Consider the following 17822-nt stretch of genomic DNA (forward strand, 5'->3'; position numbering starts at 1 on the left):
AAGAATGATTTCGTTTTTTTTCCTTCTTTTTTTCTCTCCTTACAGTAGGCATATATGGGGGGCAAACATGTACGCGTAATATACATTCATGAAAGAAATCATTCCCAGCCAATATGAAAGAAAGATATGCCCATTTTAAGTTGAAATAGTAAGTGTTTATTTATTTGTATCAATACAATGCAATTGATGACAAAAGTACAGAGAAAACAGGATTTAAAGATATCCAATGCAGACTTTAAAACTTCTTTTTTTTTGTCATTTCTGACTAACATTCGTGGTATCCAGATGGATACTTAAAGTGTCATTAAATACATTGAAGTTAGGCTTTTGGTTTAAGAATTTGCAGGAGTGGATTTTGTGCTTTTGAAATAATTAAAACAGGTTGACAATGTTACAGTCTTTGAAATTTACCTTTCCTACTCACAACAACTCCCAACGCATTTCATAACATCTTTTGAAAAAAGCACAAAAAGTATCTCACAAAGTCCAACTTACTTACTTAGACACAAATATTGTCAATGTAACATATATGCATTATTTTAATTACAATCTAAGATATAGATCCTGAAATGTGGGATATAAAAGCATTAGATATGAGGCCGTATTATCTAGATAAACAATTGCATGCATATTATGTGTTATAATCAATAACACATCAGTCTAAACAGTACATTATTGGACAGTTTTTGGTATTTCCAACAATTTAGCATTTGGCAGAAGTTTCCCTGAAACAGCTCACAGCCTCTAATGGGTCAGTGTGTAGCTCATCAACAAGAGGAGGTTTCACTACAGGTTTCACACACTGTTTTCATATTGTGGTACTCAGGGAGGAACTATGATTCAGAAGAATCGTAACACAAACCAGCTGATATGTTGTGTTTGATAAAAGTCCAGTGTGTTAGTTTGACTCTATTTTTTCTGTCTCTTATCAGGCAATCCACTATTTCTCCATAAAACTGACAGCTGGTTTGATTTTACTGTTGTTACATCTGCAGCAGGAAGAAAAACACTATTACCTCTATGTGGTGTTGATGGCATAGTGGAAATAACACATGCATTTATTGTGGAAAATCTGGGTTCGATTCCCAATGCGATACATCAACCAATGTGTCCCTGAGCAAGGCACTTAACCCTAGTATCTCCATAGGCGTGCAACCTCTGACATATACCAATTGTAAGTCGCTTTGGACAAAAGCGTCAGCTAAATGACATGTAATGTAATGTACGATATCCATATGTACTCATTAAGTGCATGGCTCAACATTCTGGCAGGGTTTAGCAGCATTAATTGGACAGCTGATTATCTCAGGAAAAATAAGTATGCTTTAAAAGGTTTATACTCCTGACGTATTGTGCCGACTGGAGATGCTACTGTTCGTCAATTCATCCTAAAATTCATTTTTGTTTCTACATCTTTGCATCTCATTTGTTGGAAGTCTCCAAAATATTTAGACCTCAATATGGAGTTCTTGTAAGGTTATGAACCTCTGCTGCAGCCACGCATTTGATGGGAAAGAGTTTGAAAAAGGACGGAATCAGAGAGAGACCATGGCCAAATACAGGGTGTATTATTTTGATTTGAAACTAGCATTTCACTTGAATTGAATCACAGCTGAGGTGGTGAATCTTACTGTTTTGGTATTCCTAATAACTACTTGACTTCTAGTTCAAATATTCCAGAAACTCATGACAGTGACAGGGAGTCAAAATGCTCAATATCAGGACCCTGAAAGACGGAAACTGAAGCAGCTAAACAAAGTTCCACCATCATTTGTATATATGTTTACACCTGTTCTTTTCCAAACTGGTAAATGTCAAAATTTCTTCTACGAACAAGACATAGCTTTTGTTATAAGACACAAATAACATGCAGCAGTCCAGCTGTCTCCATAATTCATTTATTTCTCAACAGTTTTGTAATCAGCCCGATCTGCGATCATCGGCTGGAGCACAAGCACAGCAGTGACAGCAAGACCCACAGTCCGCCAACCACCCAACATAAAACAGTCATTTGCAATTACACGTGAACATGATCCTTCTACGTCACTCCATTCTCCAATTCTGTGCATGGATTGTAAATATATTATCTTACAGGTAACACGGTTAGGTGTTTTACTTTTGACCTATTTCACAGGGACTCTGAAAGGATTGATGTTGACCTCCAGCTACATTCATATGAATCATCTTTTAAATACAACACACCATCATGCAGCTTGTACAACTTGTAAAACGGCCATTTTCAAAGTGACATCACTTAAGCAAGGGCCATGTATATTGGCAACCATGGTTGCCATGTGGACCCCCCCACCCCACCCCTCCGAGGCCCCTGGGCTCCTGGAGGACCTTGTGATCAGATGTTTTTGCAGCAGGTCCTCCTCTCCTCTGTGTTTTCTGCGCTGGAGCTGTTTAGGGACACAGCACTGATAGACCCCCGAACCACTTCTTTACTGCTCACCTTCCTCTGAATCTCTGAGGCAGAAAATTAAAAAATTATTATACATTGAAAATTTGCTAGAAGAAAAAGAAGCTGCAGTGTGTCCACAGGACTTGAAAGTAAAAAGTACCATTGCATCAAAGAATAGCCATTATTTGATGATGCACAAATGTTAATTAAAAAAAGACAGCAACACTTAAAAAAATAACTAAACCGGCATTGTTTTTCATTTCCAACCAAAAGAGTTATTTCCTGCAAAAGCAGTCTGTCTAAAAATGTCTGTCTCAGGACTAACAAAGGCCATTTTATCCAGAACCTTTTCAGACCCAATCTTTTTTTCCAAACCTCCAGGAGCTGAGGAGATGAAGGTCTGAATATGTGAGGTTAAATCCAGGGTCACAGGAATGCCTTGTTCTAGCATGTTTATGGTAAAATGTGTGATCCTGTACACAGAATTGGATGTTTTGGATGGGAGGAAGACATTCGAGGGACTAAATTAGAAAGAACCCACATACACACAGAAAGAACTGGGGCCGGGGGATGCTTTGAGGCAATCAACCGTGCCACCCACACAGAATTTGATTCTCTTTGTATCTCTTTATTTGAACATGAACAACACACCTGCATAATGGCTTTTAACAAAGTAGACGTGAAATACATTACAATGAATTACCTGATAGGACACTGTTGAATGCTGCCTCCACATTAGTTGACTCCAAAGCTGACGTCTCCAGATACAAAAGACCATTCTTTTCTAGATAATACAAATCAGCTATGTTAGTCATTTTATCAGAATCAGAATCAGAAATACTTTATTGATCCCCGAAGGGAAACTCTGTGTTACAGTTGCTCAGATATTAGAAATATAAGAAATGGAGTGGAAGGAGTGTGGATATTTACATAGTATATTATGATACAGTATTTACATAAATAACATAATTAAGGTGTTGCAATGGTGAAAAGTAATAATGGTGAAAAGTAATAATAATAATAATAATAGTAGCAGTTGGTTATTGCACACATTACAAGCCAGTGTTAATGCACAATACAGATAATATTGTCCAGTTTCAACCCCTCTAAGTGTGTGTGTCGGACACTTAGAGGGAGGAGTTATAAAGTTTGATGGCCACAGGCAGCATGTTATGTATTAAATTCACATCAGTTATTTGGTTGCTAGTGTCACTTTAAAGCCGTATTCCCCAAATCAATTCTTTTTACTGTTGATCTTCAATCAATGAATAGAAATGTAATGTGCTGTTTGGTGAGCAGACTCATTTCCATTCTCTACAATCAAAATAAGTTCAGTTTCCATTAACTACATATGAATAATGAACATACAAATCCTATGGTTTTCAGAGGTAAAAGTTGTTGACGTTGTACCTGCATAGTCTTTAGCCTCCTCGTTGGGCACAGATCTCTCTGACTCCAGGTCAGTCTTGTTGCCCACCAGCATGACCACGATGTGGGGGTCAGCGTGGTCGTACAGCTCCTTGAGCCAGCGCTCAACGCTCTCATAGGTAAGGTGTTTGGTGATGTCAAAGACTAGCAGGGCTCCAACAGCACCTCTATAATACCTGTTTGGAGGAAATTGTCTGTACAGTTAATCTTTATGTAACATTTGTCCTTTTTTACTTTTAGGGACAGTGTGGCCCTGCCTGTGTAGGTAAATAAAGGTAATATAATATAATAAAAAGGGAAATAACTTGAATGAAGCTACACATTAGCAATCTAATGACAATAAAACCTGTAATAACCAATTTCTTTGGCCACGTGGGGGCAGCGGAAAAAGCTTTAAACACATTATTTACATATCATCACCTTTTAAGTTGATATGGTAAACATGTTGCCTATTTACACATTCGGAGTTTACTAAGCAACATCATCATTCATTTGGTGTAATGCTCTTGGCCAATTTATGTAAATCCAATATTTATTGCTAAATGCTCACACAGTAACTTCGTCTGTCTGCTGTGTGGTGGTGGGCAGCTGGCATCCAGCCGGTTTTTACCTGCCAAAAACAACTCCATGAGAGCAGTGACAGTGGAACTAAACGGGTAAGTTGTAGGCCGGAAAACCAAAAGACCACAGCTGAGAGTTGCCGCATTCAATATACACAGAGTCATTCGATCCATTGTTAAAATGAAAAAAATTAGATTTAGGCAGTTGGTCCTGCTGTCAACTGGAAAAAACGAAGCGTCTAAAAATTGCTCTGAAGTCATGAACCAATCAATACTTCCTTCACAATTACATCTTTGCTCCCCTCTTCCAGCAATTTAATTAATTCCGCTTTAATAGGTTTTAGCTGCTTGTTACAGCACAAATGAGAAATTTCTTGGGATTGAGAATTTGCGGACTGGAATAAGATGGCAAGTAATTACTCAAAAAGCCAAGGCGTCAGAAAAGAGCTAATCCAGTGGTGTAGGATATCCTCAGATTCATCCCTGTCTCAAAAATAAAATTGACACAGTTCTATTGTTTTGAAACCAGTTTTCACACTGGTAATCCTTCTAGTTTAATTAAAAAAAGAATGAATCAGGAGCACCCACAGAACAGAGACACAAAGATATCTGCTCTAACCAATTGCATTTTGGGACTCAAGTGTGCAAGTTGGGAACAGGAATGTACTGGTTGTTAGGTGCCTGTCTTTCATGTGTTTTGGCTGATAACAGCAACACCTTAAGAAGTCAACATACAGGTTGCTCTACTATCGAACAAGAAAGCAAGCATGAAACCTGATTTTAAAAACAAATCTCTAAAATCTTAATTTCAGAGTGGCTGCTTAAAAAGTGTGAATGTTTAAAAAGAAGTGCAATTGTCTACTCAGGGCATCTGCTAGCACAACATACATGTAAGTTACCTCAGTTCTAACTCATTACACATAAGGGAAATACACACCTTGTTCCTAAAAGTTGCGGTACTTCTTTATGAACAAACACAACACTTTTATTAGTCACAAAGGAGTGATGCAGTATGAACCATCAACATCTCCACTAGTTAAGACTTTTAGGCGTTTTAGAGTTACTCAGTGTTACATTGACCCATTAAAAACTGTTTCCAAGCAGTTGTACATAAAGAGATTTGCCAATGATGGCTATCCGGGTTAAAGCGCCCATATTATGCTCATTTTCAGGTTCATAATTGTATTTTGAGGTTGTACCAGAATAGTTTTACTTGGTTTGATTTCCAAAAACAACATATTTGTTGTATGCCACGTTGCTGCAGATCCAGTTTTAATCTTGTGTGTTTAGGTCTCTGTTTTAACTACAGAGTGAGACATCTCACTTCTATACAATCTTGCACATGCGCACCAACTTCTTTTTACAACTTTGGTAAGTAAAAGGCAGGATTAGCTGGGAGACTTCTTCTAAACGAGGGCCACTTGTGGAATACCTGCAGAACAGGGACATGGAAGTAGTTCTTTTGTAGATTATGGTAAACTAGTGTGTGTTGTAGCAGTGTTTTACCATTGAGGTCGAGCTAGCATGCTAGCGCTAGCATGTGCTATTGTTACGGGGGGGGGGGGGGCTCTCCAGCTCTTTACATGCTCATATGTTTGAAATGACTGAAAGGGACAAGGTGACAATCCCTTTCTTTCGGTTCACCAAGTAGTGGCTAATGTGAGAATGAGTACACATGTATATAGTGATGGATCTATAAAAGCTGTGATGGTTCTTGACACTTACGCAGAAGTGATGGCCCGGTATCGCTCCAGCCCGGCCGTGTCCCAGATCTGGGCTTTGATGGTGAAGCCATTGAGTTGCACCGTCCGTGTGCTAAACTCCACCCCGATGGTCGTGCGACTGTCATGGTTGAACTCATTTTTGGTGAAGCGGGACAGCAGGTTGCTCTTTCCTACACCAGATTCTCCTATTAGAACCACTGCAGAGGACATAAAACACAAACGCAAGTGTCTTAATTAGAGTTCAGTTTTTTGGGGGTTGGGTTTTTGCAAAACTAAACCCAGTATTTATTGGATAAAGCAGACAAGACTCATATTCACAGAGCCCAATATGAGCAAATACTGTATGTCCACTTAATCCTTTACAGCCCTACTTAATTGAAGCCTTAATCTAGGTGTGCCTTGTTTGGTTGTACTGTAAATCCTCATTCTTAGCTGTCTAAGACTGGTGGTAATTACCCCAATTGTAATATTATGTCCTATTTGAAATGCAGCACCACACCCTTAGGGTAAATGAGATAATTGTTTTAACTCTAGACTGCAGACCTCTTACAGTAATGCAGAGAGTGGAAATGTTGAGTAAAATACTAGGGAACAAGGTGGGATGTTGTCTTGTTACACAATACACCAGATTATTGATCAGTAAGGAGATAACTGAGGATCTTGTAGGGCTGTAGGCTGACCCACAATGGACTTGTGAGACGTCAATTCTAAAATATGCTGTTATGTTGATTTAGGTAGCAAGGAGTGAGGATGACCAGGAAGCAAAGCACAGGCAGGAATTAAAGGGGGTGCTTTCCTATGTTTGTGATTTCCCCCAGATTAATTTAGAGCATTGTTTTCATGTATCATTGTGTGGCACAATCACCAGTCATGCCTCCCTCCTGGGTCCATGAGTTTTTGATGTTTAAAACACCTATTATTAAATCAGAGGGAAAAATCTAGTCAACTTTTCTAGAAGAGGAAGTGCATCCTCCCGTTCTACAAAAGTTGACAAAACTGAGAACCCTTGAGGCAAAAACCTCTCACAAGTCGACCTCTGTTTCAGGAAACAAAAATGTCTCTAGGACAGTAAGATTCCAAATCAGGTGGAACAAGTTAAGCTGTTACTGCCTTTTATCTTGGTAAAAGTAACCTATAACTACTGGGTAAACAGGATGAGAAATAACACAGACTCTGTGTGTTTTTGTGAGTAATGTTTGGTTTTTCAATTGTTAGTTCCTGACTCAGACAGAAAAAAAAAGGCTTGGCTTAATTGGCACAGATTGGAAAATAGGACCACGCCATGAAAACACTGGGATCTCTGCACAATAGAGGAAGAAACAGTCGCAGCGTATTGCTGAGGCATGCAAGCTTGTGAATACTCTGATAATAATGCAAGTTCTTGTGACATTTCCACAGCCACGTGTAGGCGTCTTTAGGGTGTGATGGGAGCTGGTGGACATTTTGGGAAATATGCTTCGCCTATTCACTTTATTAAACAACAGAACAGAACAGTTACTAATATCGCTTTTTCACTGCGCGGTACAGCTCGACTCAACGCTTCTCGAGTCTCAAGCAAAAGTTGTGGCTACAACCTTTTTTTTTTTTGGTACTACCTTGTTCTTAGCGTTCTGAGCCAATTCTACAAGTTTCTTAAAACTCGGCAGACCACTGATTGGTCAGAGAATTGTCAATAGTGCAACACAGAACATCCTGCCCAAACCTGCAGTTTTGAAATAGCCTATTAAATACACTATGCTGTTCTGTACACTACACTGTACTGTACACTACACTGTACTGTAGACTACGCCTTACAATGGAGGACGTGCCAATGAAAGGTATCAGCGAGTTGTTTCATTGAAGATGATGTCACAGCAGTTTCACACGCCTGCGCTATGTCAATCAGCTGAGTATCCTGGCAGAGTATCACTACAACCATCCGCATTGGAAAACCACAAAAGAAAGTACTGATCCCCAAAAAGTGAGTCATGTCAAGCAGAGCCGTAGCATACACTACATGGACAAGCCAAAGTCAATAGCTACTAAAAAAAAAAAAAAAAAAAAAACAGCTACTAAATGGACCTTATGGTGAGATTGTTCAACCACGGTCTCCAAGGAATGAACAAACTGCAGATGGATGGTGATGTAGAGTTATAAAAAGTTAAAAACAGTGTTTTGAAAACTTCGGTTTATGTATGATGCAGCCAGGTTAGGACAACATGCATTTTGTCTCTGTGAAGAGGTCTCCCTCTGACTCTAAAGAATTGATAAGGTCATATCTATCATTTAGCATACATGAGGCAACTCTTTGTCCCCAATGGAAAGGTAACTGTTGTTCCTGCCTTTTGGGAGCCCCCCCTTGTGGGCTAGACTTGACTAAGAACAAAGGATATGCATATCCCAGTAAACTTGAAATGAATTGTTACTACCATGATAAAAGACCTTTATCTGTGACCTGACAATTCAGAGGTGGGACTTCATGTGGGAAAACATCTGGCCAAAAAGGAAAGATTTAATTTGAGGAACCACCATCAACTTCTTTGGGATAAAATTGGGACGCGGTGATGATTTTGGGACAGGTCTCATGTGACTCCATCAGGGGGAAGCATGGATCAAGTCCGCTGTCAGCTGCAATGTAATCCTTTTTGGGATCGTATTGTCTTTGTCTTATCATCTTCATCATGCTGTTTAATTAAACCTTTTCCTAATTCTCAATTGGACCCTCAGCCTCTTTTTGTCCTCATCAAATCAAAGAACACGTGATAGTTAGACTTTTCCAACAGTAAAAATCCCCTGCTCGCTATTCTCCAGTCAGAACAACAGATTAAACAATGCTGGCACTTGGCCCCAGTTCTTGGCTAACAGTATGTTTAACTTTAACTCTCAGATCATTACCAGTTTTTCCCTCTTTGCATGTTTTAAGCCATTGTTCACTCTGCAGCCAGGTCACTGTACTGCATTCTCTTCTAGTAGGGGAGGTGAGAAAGCCTGTTCTCTCCCTCTTACTCCTCTACTACTCTACTCAGTAACTTCTTATGCAAACAATACCTACCCCTGGTTTCTATGGCGATATAGGACAAGAGGCCTTCAAGCCTAGTTTGTTGATTCTGACAAAGCTGGGAATAACTCAAGTCTCATTTTGTTTGTATCCATGACCTTCGGGACTGGAAATGTAGCAAAGCGGTACACAGAAGGCTATTGCCCTGAAAAATCACGGTGGATAATTTAGTACTGCATTTGACAGCAAAGTTTCATTCTGACATTGTATATAGTCATTCATGTGTTACTTTTAAAGATTTTTTTGGGGCATTTCATTCCACAGGACAGATGAACACATGAAAGGTGAGAGAGAAAGAGAATGACATGCAGCAATGGGCCACAGGTTGGAGTCGAAACCCACGGCGTCGAGGAGTAAACCTCTATACAATGTATGTGCTCCTGCTCTACCAGCTGAGCTAAGCGGGCCACACATTCTGTCATGTTGTCAGCATGTGGAGGATCAAGAGCGTGAAGGCTTACATTCCAAGCAAACTCTATAGAATCTAAGTTAAATGTGAATTGCTGGGTGGAATGACAACATGCTCATACATTTGAGATACTATTGCACACACTGCTCAGGAGCACTGCTGTAGTGAGTGAGTTTTTCCAGTGATGATAGTTTTTTACCAATCACAGGCTGGAAGAGGGATCCCTCCTCTATTACTGCCCCCAATTTGTATTCCTTTCCCCCCTGGAGCAAGGAACAGTTCAATAGTTTGTTTCATTTTTCACTTTTATAACAAAATCTAAAAATCTCTAAAGAGTCTAAAAGAGGTTGTCATATTCTTTACTGACTGTAATGCCCCTTGCAGTTCTGATAGTTGACAGTGTTGATACAGACAGGAAATGTGTGTGTGTGTGTGTCAAACCAGGCATGTTGTCATTATGCACCGTAACCATTGGGCTCTTGGCCCCAAAAGCCCTTCAAGGCAAATGTGTTAAGTGTGATTCTGTGCACTGTGACTAAAATTGACTTGAACATCTATGTACCCGTCTCATTTTTGCAGAGGAACTTGTAAATACAGTAAGTGATGCTATTTGATGTTTGGGACACAGTTCCTTTGGATTTACCATTCACCTGCAGTTCCTTTTATACACATGGCACTTTGTACCCACATGTCAAATTACAGCAGGCTACATGAACTAAATTACCTCTCTGAATGACTTTTACTTCTCTCGGGCACCTGTTAAAGGTCATGATCCCTTAACTAGCTACATATACACGATTACTATGCCATGTTCAGTGCAGAAGGAACAGATTGAGTAGCACAAGCTGCTGAGCATAGCTTATAAATTCACACAATTTTACACACTGGACGTGTTATATCTTTGGGAAACTACTATATGAGTGACACGCTTTGTCTTTTGCCACTGACACAGGGCTTTAAACCAGACACTCTGTTACAATGCTGTTCTGCAGATAAGCAGGAATTAAAGTTCACATCCTGGTTTCAACAATAACCTGTACTATGCATGCTTGCTTACTGCTTACGCACCTATGTGCTAAACTGGCAATGTGATTGTAGTAGCACTCAACTTTGTAGGAATAACGCTCACCTGAAGTGTTTGGAGACATGCAAAATACCAACATACAATATTTAGCTCAACAGCTGACTGAAATGCTCACACCCCAGACACTCAGGCTAGTAGTTGTCTGTGCTGTGTATTACCATGTATTGTTTATTTTACTTAGCTCTTCATTAATAAGAATGGATTGCATTCTGTTGAGACACATCACATATCCCTGTTATATGTTAATAATAAACAAGATAGTATAATCTGAAAGACAAAGAAACATTGTAGACTGAAATTACAATTTTAGGAAGGTTTCAAAGGATTGAACCAATTAAACAGAAGAACATGCACTCACCCTTAAAGACAAAGTTGTAGGCCTCGTCTGACCCCATATTCTGTTCATTCAGTTTATAACTGCCGTGTGTCTTCACCAGACTGATTGCAAGATGTAAGATGACACTGACTCACACCACAAACCAGCCTGCCCCTCAGGTCCTCAGGCTTCAGGAAGGAAAATGGCTGCAAAGATGTTTTGACACATGAATGCCAGTAGCCAGTTTTCTGCCCTTCGCTACCCTTCCCAATCTGAGTTAATAAAAAGCTGGCTTGTTTGAACAAGACATGCTGAGTGTACCCAGCTTGTTCTACTGCAGCAGGCGGGGCTTGTGACAGGGAGTGGTGGGGCTGCTGCGGAGGTGTGTTTAGTAATGGGAGTCAGCGCAGGGCAGGTTGGACAGGTGGGGCGACTGGCAGGTACAGCTGAGAGGGACGGGCAAGCGCCTTCTCCTGGATTGATCACATTACTGCATGCAGGAAGCAGGAAGCAAGTCTTATTGCTCACTACAAGGAAGAAACGCCCTGTAACAGAGTTTATGTGGCATTTCTATAATACTGTACAGCAAAGTTGTGATTTGTGAATTTGTATCAGTCTCTTCTAAACCTCTGAACAGGTTTGCTGTTCTGTCTGATCCTCTGTGGTCACAAAGACTAGGTTCTGTACATGTATTCTATGTGGTAATTTGAGTCAAGCATCTATTGCAATATATACCTTCCTTTTTTGATTCTATGCCTTTAAAACCTCATATTTTGATTTATTGAAATAAGATGTCTTCCATGTTCCTCCAATTTACCCTTGCTGAAGTCTAAACACGCACATACAGATCAAACACGCTACAATCAATTTAATTTAATCTCCAACGGATTTTTTAAGAATTAAAACGTGTTGTGCAAGTCTTTGGCTGTGATCAACGTGCACTTAGAAAAACTAACCAAGGTTTTTTTTTTTTTTTTTTTCTCAACAATAATTACAATACTCAAAGGACTTTCTTAATAATCATTTCAGGTTTTAAGGCAAGTGAGCATGCAAAGAGTAGACAGTGTGATAAAATAAACATATAATGGAAAGGATCTCGTATATACTGCGATTTACTGCGGGAATACAGAAATATTTGCAATGTTAAAAAGCCATCCTTTCAACAGAGTCATGGAAATGCAAATATTTAAATAAGAATTTAAATAAGGCCAAAATAACAACATTAGGATTTCCATATGTGTCCTATATAGGATGCACCTGTAAAAAAACATTAATAGCAATGCGGAGCTTTGTAAAAGGGTAATAATGTAGCCAATAGATAATGCATCTGCACTGCTTCTAAGTTCCTTGTAAAAACACTGCTTGAATAGAATGTGTATCAAGGAATACTAAAGCTATGGCTACTTTTAAACTAAATCCTGACAAAACCTGATCTGATAATAGGATAGCCAACTCACAAAGCACTCAATTTAGAGCATAAACACAAAATAGAAAAGTGAGTATTAATCCAAAAATTGTTTATTTGACAGCTTTGAAACAAAACGCAGTAAATAATCTTCCCTGCATTTTATCCGAAAGACCTTTTAATCAAGGTTTTTCACAAACTATTTAACTTCTCTGACAGGAGTCCAAAAGGTTACATTTTCTGCTTAACTGTGATCTGCGTGCCTGAACTAAAACTGCAAATGAATGAATCGGCCGTGGAAACAGTAATGCAAAGGAATCATTTCAGCAGTTGTACACTCAGACATCCTTTTGACAATTATTACAACAGACCATTAGACGAACACATAAGTCACAAGCAAGGGCAAAAAAAACATACTAGTTATTAGCTTCAATACCATGATCACAAATACACTGCACTGCACTGCACCCACCCCCAGCCTCCAACCCACCACACACACACACACACACACACACACACACACACACACACACTCACAGATCACTCAGCAGCCCAATGACTGGGATCATATGATGTTTTTTTTCCAGGCAGACAGAAGCGACAGGCAGAGCTTCAGTCATGTCTCCACTATGATGCGGCCACTTGGGTTAATGGTTCCTCCAGGTACTGTACCAGGGCTTCTGCCTATAAACACAACAACAACAGAACAGTGTTAACAAAGATTAGATTAGATTTAACTTTGTTTCAAGTAAGGACAACCATTACAACAAATTGCGGTTTAACATCCAACCAGTAGTGCAAAAATTAAAAGTGCTTTTTTTTCCTTCATAGCAGTATTAAACCGACATAAAAACAAAGAATGCAGTATGATTGTGTTAGTCTATTAGTCAAGTGCATTAGCAAGTGCATAGATTTCTAGAAATCAGACCGATTTCTGAGAAATCAGAATAAGGCTTTATCCAGAGTGACAAACAAGGTTATCTGTAAGCCATGGTCTTATGTGTTGTGATTTAGCTTTCAAGCTGTCCCATAAGTAGTCCTCAATAAGACAGGATTGGTTTTAAATGACTTAAAGCTGAATACTGCAGTTCAGTATAGGACTGCTACAGGAACTGTTTGGATTATCAAGTCATTGTTTAAGTAATTTTTAAAGCAAAAATGCCAAATATAGGTCGTTTTAGCTTCTCTAATGTGAGTATTTGCTGCTTTTCCTTGACTTACATTAAAGTTGTATATCTTTTGGTTTTGGACTGTTGTTTGGACAAAACAAGACATTAGAATACATGGAATCTAAAAGGTTTTCATGGATATTTTTCATAGTTTTATGATGTTTTATAAATATGGTCTGTAAAGTAAATTTTAGTGCACCAAAATGCAGCACCTCCTTTAGATCAATTGAATTGTACCTTCTGGACATTTAAGGAATGTGATTTTAAACCTCCCAACCTCTCCTTGTAATTGTTTTACATAACTATACTTTCTTTTAAATCCTTATTATTCTAATTTATTGATTAACTAATTTCCCCAAATGAGACAGTGTTAATAGCTTTCTGTTATTTGTGTGATACTATTGATTATTCTCTTCGTTGTTGTGCTTTAACCCTGAATAAACAAATGAGCCTGAAAAGCAGGACATTGGTTATTGGGAAACCAATGACTGCAAAAAAAAAAAACTCTCACCTTGGCTTTAAGCATTCCAAAACCCACCGTCTCTTTGGCGTACATACACAGTAATAGGTTGGCTACACGAGTGATGGCCACCCTTCCCTCCTGAGAGAAACAACGAGAGAACAGCAACGTGACAAAGTGCCCCAGTTCAAACTGTCCATATCAACACCACTCATCATATGAGAACCTGAGAACAACTGGAACTGCACTCCTTACCATACAATCCATAAGTATGAATTTAAGTTTGTCTTCGTTGAAGGCTTGGTGACCGTTCTTGTCGTAGGCCGCCCAGATGTTGCTAGCGATGGCAGCTGTCACTCGGGCGTCAGTGTCCCCGTATCCAGAGTAAGCCAGAAGTGAACCTTCATTGTTCAGTAAGCTGGTGAAAATGTAAACTTTGAAGTTTCAGTATCCAGCACAGGAACACCTGAAATGATTTTTACTGTAGACTGTCAATGAATGAATGGATTTTACTCAGGGTATCTCCATGAAGCTACCCAACAATGTTGGACATGTCTACAAACCTATACATCGTAGTATATACTGTATATAAAGTAAAATGAAACTGTCTAAACTGTGTACAAATATGTAAATGTTTATGCATTGTGTTACAGTTTATACAAGGTGCTTGCCAGTTTTTATGAACACTTGGAATGCCAATTTGAAATGGCAATAGGACCATAATACCTTAATACCATAAAGTAACTACAATGAAAGCATGTGTAAAAATAGAGCTGGGCAATATATCAATATTGTATCAATATTGTGATATGAGACAATATATCGTCTTAGATTTTGGATATCTTAACATGGCATCTTTTCCTGGTTTTAAAGGCTGCTTTACAGTAAAGTGATGTCATTTTCTGAACTTACCAGATTCTTGTAACTGTTCCATTATTTGCCTTAGTCATTTTATCCATGTTACTGATGATTATTTATCAAAAATCTCATTGTGTACATATTTTGTGAAAGCACCAGTAGTTAACACTACAATATTGTTGCAGTATCATTATTGAGGTATTTGGTCAAACATATCATGATGTTTGATTTTCTAAAAATGTGGTGGTTTGATGCTCGTCTTTGTCATGTGTGATCTATAATTAAACATCTTTGGAATTTTAACTGTTGGCCAGATAGATCATGAAATTATAACAAGCATTTTCTACTTTATCCTGACATTTTATACACATACGACTGCAATAATTGGCAGATTGATCCACAATAAATAGCAACAAGATAGAGATAGTTAGTTAGTTGCAGCCCTAACTATAACTATTGTTAACTTGATAACTTGATAACTACTACTACTTGTAATGTTAAGGTGTACCCTGCCCACAGTATTCCTTAAATTTCATATTGTACAGAGAGAGAGATCCCTGTAAAATATGCAGTTATGATATTTGTCAGGCTCTTGATATTTGGCATCATATGTTCGCGTATGTCAAACGATTGGGGGGTCAAATGAACCCACGATTGTACAATTTCCAACAACAACAAACAGTATAACGTACAAAAACCATATTACCTCGTTAGCAAGATGCTAGCTAGTTAGCTAGCTAACGTTACTCACAGTGTGCTTTGGACTCCGTTTGTGTTCGCTTGGCTCAGAACCTGCGTTAACGCCTTTGGTCGTAACATAGCTACTTACTCACTAACATATGCTAATGCAAAAATAACAAAACAACTATCTTTTAAACGAATAAATAACTGCCTTTAAACTGTCAAAAAGTAGACACTGACTGGTCATAGTCAGCTGATGTTTTCGTACCTTTCCGGGTGCCTTCTCAATGCATTGTGGGAATTGTAGGCTGCTGCTGCGCTGCTGCTGCTTCTTCTACTTCTTGTTCTTCTTCTTCTGTTTATACTAATGCAAAAATAACAAAACAACTATCTTTTAAACGAATAAATAACTGCCTTCAAACTGTCAAAAACTAGACACTGACTAGTCATATTCAGCTGATGTTTTCGTCCCTTTCCGGGTGCCTTCTCAATGCATTGTGGGAATTGTAGGCTGCTGCTGCTGCTGATGTTGTCTTCTTCTTCTTCTGAGTTCTTGTAGCAGTTCTTTAGTGCTCGCCTTCCTACTAAGCGTGTCAGGCTGTCCAAAATGAAGGACGATGGAACACACCTAACTGTATGTGGAGTTTAAAGACAGCCGGGATCTGTTGCATTGCTGCCACCTTCTGGATCTAATTTCTCACTGTGCCACCTTCTTCTATGTTTCTTTCTCAGTGACCACCTAAATGGATCCCCATTCATGAAATTCACCATACTACACCCTATCGTCTGAGTTTGTGCAAATCCCTCCCCGGTGTTGTTTCTAGTTCCTCACCCGATATGCCTCAATACAAATATCTCCCAGCGGCGTCCAGCACCATCTTGATTCTTACTGATATCCATGTAGCTTGACAGCACAATGTATACTCTGGTATTACCATGAAAATAATGCCAAAACAACTTTTAATCCATGCAGAAACTCTGATTTTGTAATGCTCCACTTCCTCTTTCTCATTACAGTATATGGTATAACATTATACTGTGTGTGTGTGTACTGTGTACATATGTGTGTGTGTACTGCCCCTCTGTTTTATTTATTTTATTTTACCTTTATTTAACCAGAAAGAAAAACTCATTGAGATTAAAAATCTCTTTTCCAAGAGTGTCCTGGCCAAGATAAGCAGCAGCACAAACAAAAAGGTTGCAGACATATAACAAATGACATATATCATGAACATGAAACATAAAAACCTTTATGCTGTTAATAAATAATGAGTAACAAGGTCATACAATATCTAAATATCAACAATAGTGAATAACAACAAGGATCGTCACATTAGATAAATGATGAGACTTCCCCACAATCTTGACAATTCCTCATTTGCCCTCTCACATCTGGCAGGTTGGTAATTATTCGGCTGCTGGCCTTTCCTCCTCTTCCTCATCCCAGTCACTCACCGTGGTTCTAGTGCCAGGCTGAGACTTAACTCCCTCCTGTGACGTCGTCGCTGAATTGACTCCATAAACCCGCGAATACCAAAAATGACCAAAAACTAACTTTTAAAACTATATGGAGACATATTTAAAAATGATATACATATCTTGAGTGTTTTTTGTACCCAATAATCAACAGTGGTGGTTAATTTGCAACATAGGCTCTAAATAACGTTTTATACATCTGTAGAAGCAGAGTGGGAGGGAGCCGGAGAGCTACAGTAAGACTTTCATTGCCAACAACTTGTTTCACTTTAATTGTTGTGTACATGACTATAAAATAACTTAAACCTAATAATTCAGAGGTTTAGAATATTTAATGTGTACTGCATTACATTTATCTGACGTCTGTAGCTGCTAGTGTGCAGTTCAACCTTGTATTTGCAACATTCATAAGACTATTCCTTTCATATTTCTAAAAAAAATACTTTTATGGTATTTATAATAATATATATTTCTGGTCTTGCTACAGTCAATTCACTTCTTCCTCTGTTGCTACAAATAGCTGTAGGGATGACTTTTATTGATCGACAAATACATTATTTAAATGTATTTGATTTCTTAATATACTTGTACATTTTATATTTCACTGCAACCATCTTCCAACCCAATATAGACTAAAGGCAAAAACTCTGCCAGGACAAATGAAAATATCAATCAAGGGCAAACTCAACATAACACAGGTTCAAACTGCATGCCAAAGTAAATCACAATCATTCATTAGATTGAAAAAAAAAAGAAGATACTTATCTGTCTATAAGAAGGCATAGAACAACAGATTTCATGAAAGGGTTTG

General features: G+C 38.6%; 2 protein-coding genes across 2 annotated transcripts; both read right to left on the reverse strand.

Moving 5' to 3' along the window:
- Window positions 1-1876: 1876 nt before the first annotated feature.
- On the reverse strand, window positions 1877-11293 carry rab25b (RAB25, member RAS oncogene family b). The gene is made up of 5 exons (XM_034874798.1): window positions 11005-11293; window positions 6118-6313; window positions 3815-4008; window positions 3108-3188; window positions 1877-2469 (listed from the first exon to the last, which is right to left on the reverse strand). The coding sequence occupies exons 1-5, from the start codon at window positions 11039-11041 to the stop codon at window positions 2351-2353; spliced, it is 627 nt and encodes a 208-aa protein (XP_034730689.1). The 5' UTR covers window positions 11042-11293; the 3' UTR covers window positions 1877-2350.
- A 1657-nt stretch (window positions 11294-12950) lies between these two features.
- On the reverse strand, window positions 12951-15870 carry lamtor2 (late endosomal/lysosomal adaptor, MAPK and MTOR activator 2). The gene is made up of 4 exons (XM_034874555.1): window positions 15606-15870; window positions 14252-14414; window positions 14048-14137; window positions 12951-13051 (listed from the first exon to the last, which is right to left on the reverse strand). The coding sequence occupies exons 1-4, from the start codon at window positions 15671-15673 to the stop codon at window positions 12995-12997; spliced, it is 378 nt and encodes a 125-aa protein (XP_034730446.1). The 5' UTR covers window positions 15674-15870; the 3' UTR covers window positions 12951-12994.
- Window positions 15871-17822: the final 1952 nt, after the last annotated feature.

Source organism: Etheostoma cragini, chromosome 6 (genome assembly GCF_013103735.1).
Source record: "Etheostoma cragini isolate CJK2018 chromosome 6, CSU_Ecrag_1.0, whole genome shotgun sequence".
NCBI classification, from domain to species: Eukaryota; Metazoa; Chordata; class Actinopteri; order Perciformes; family Percidae; genus Etheostoma; species Etheostoma cragini.

Bases quoted from the DNA above. Each gene is read 5' to 3' on its own strand.
- lamtor2 (XM_034874555.1), bottom strand. From the start codon at position 15,673: ATGTTACGACCAAAGGCGTTAACGCAGGTTCTGAGCCAAGCGAACACA. The intron at 14,138-14,251 runs GTAAGGAGTGCA...TGTTTCTCTCAG, and splicing joins TCATACTTATGGATTGTATG to GAGGGAAGGGTGGCCATCAC. The intron at 13,052-14,047 runs GTGAGAGTTTTT...TTGTGTTTATAG, and splicing joins TTGGAATGCTTAAAGCCAAG to GCAGAAGCCCTGGTACAGTA.
- rab25b (XM_034874798.1), bottom strand. From the start codon at position 11,041: ATGGGGTCAGACGAGGCCTACAACTTTGTCTTTAAGG. The intron at 6,314-11,004 runs GTGAGTGCATGT...TGTCCTCTGCAG, and splicing joins CTACAACTTTGTCTTTAAGG to TGGTTCTAATAGGAGAATCT. The intron at 3,189-3,814 runs GTACAACGTCAA...TGTATTATCTAG, and splicing joins GGAGGCTAAAGACTATGCAG to AAAAGAATGGTCTTTTGTAT.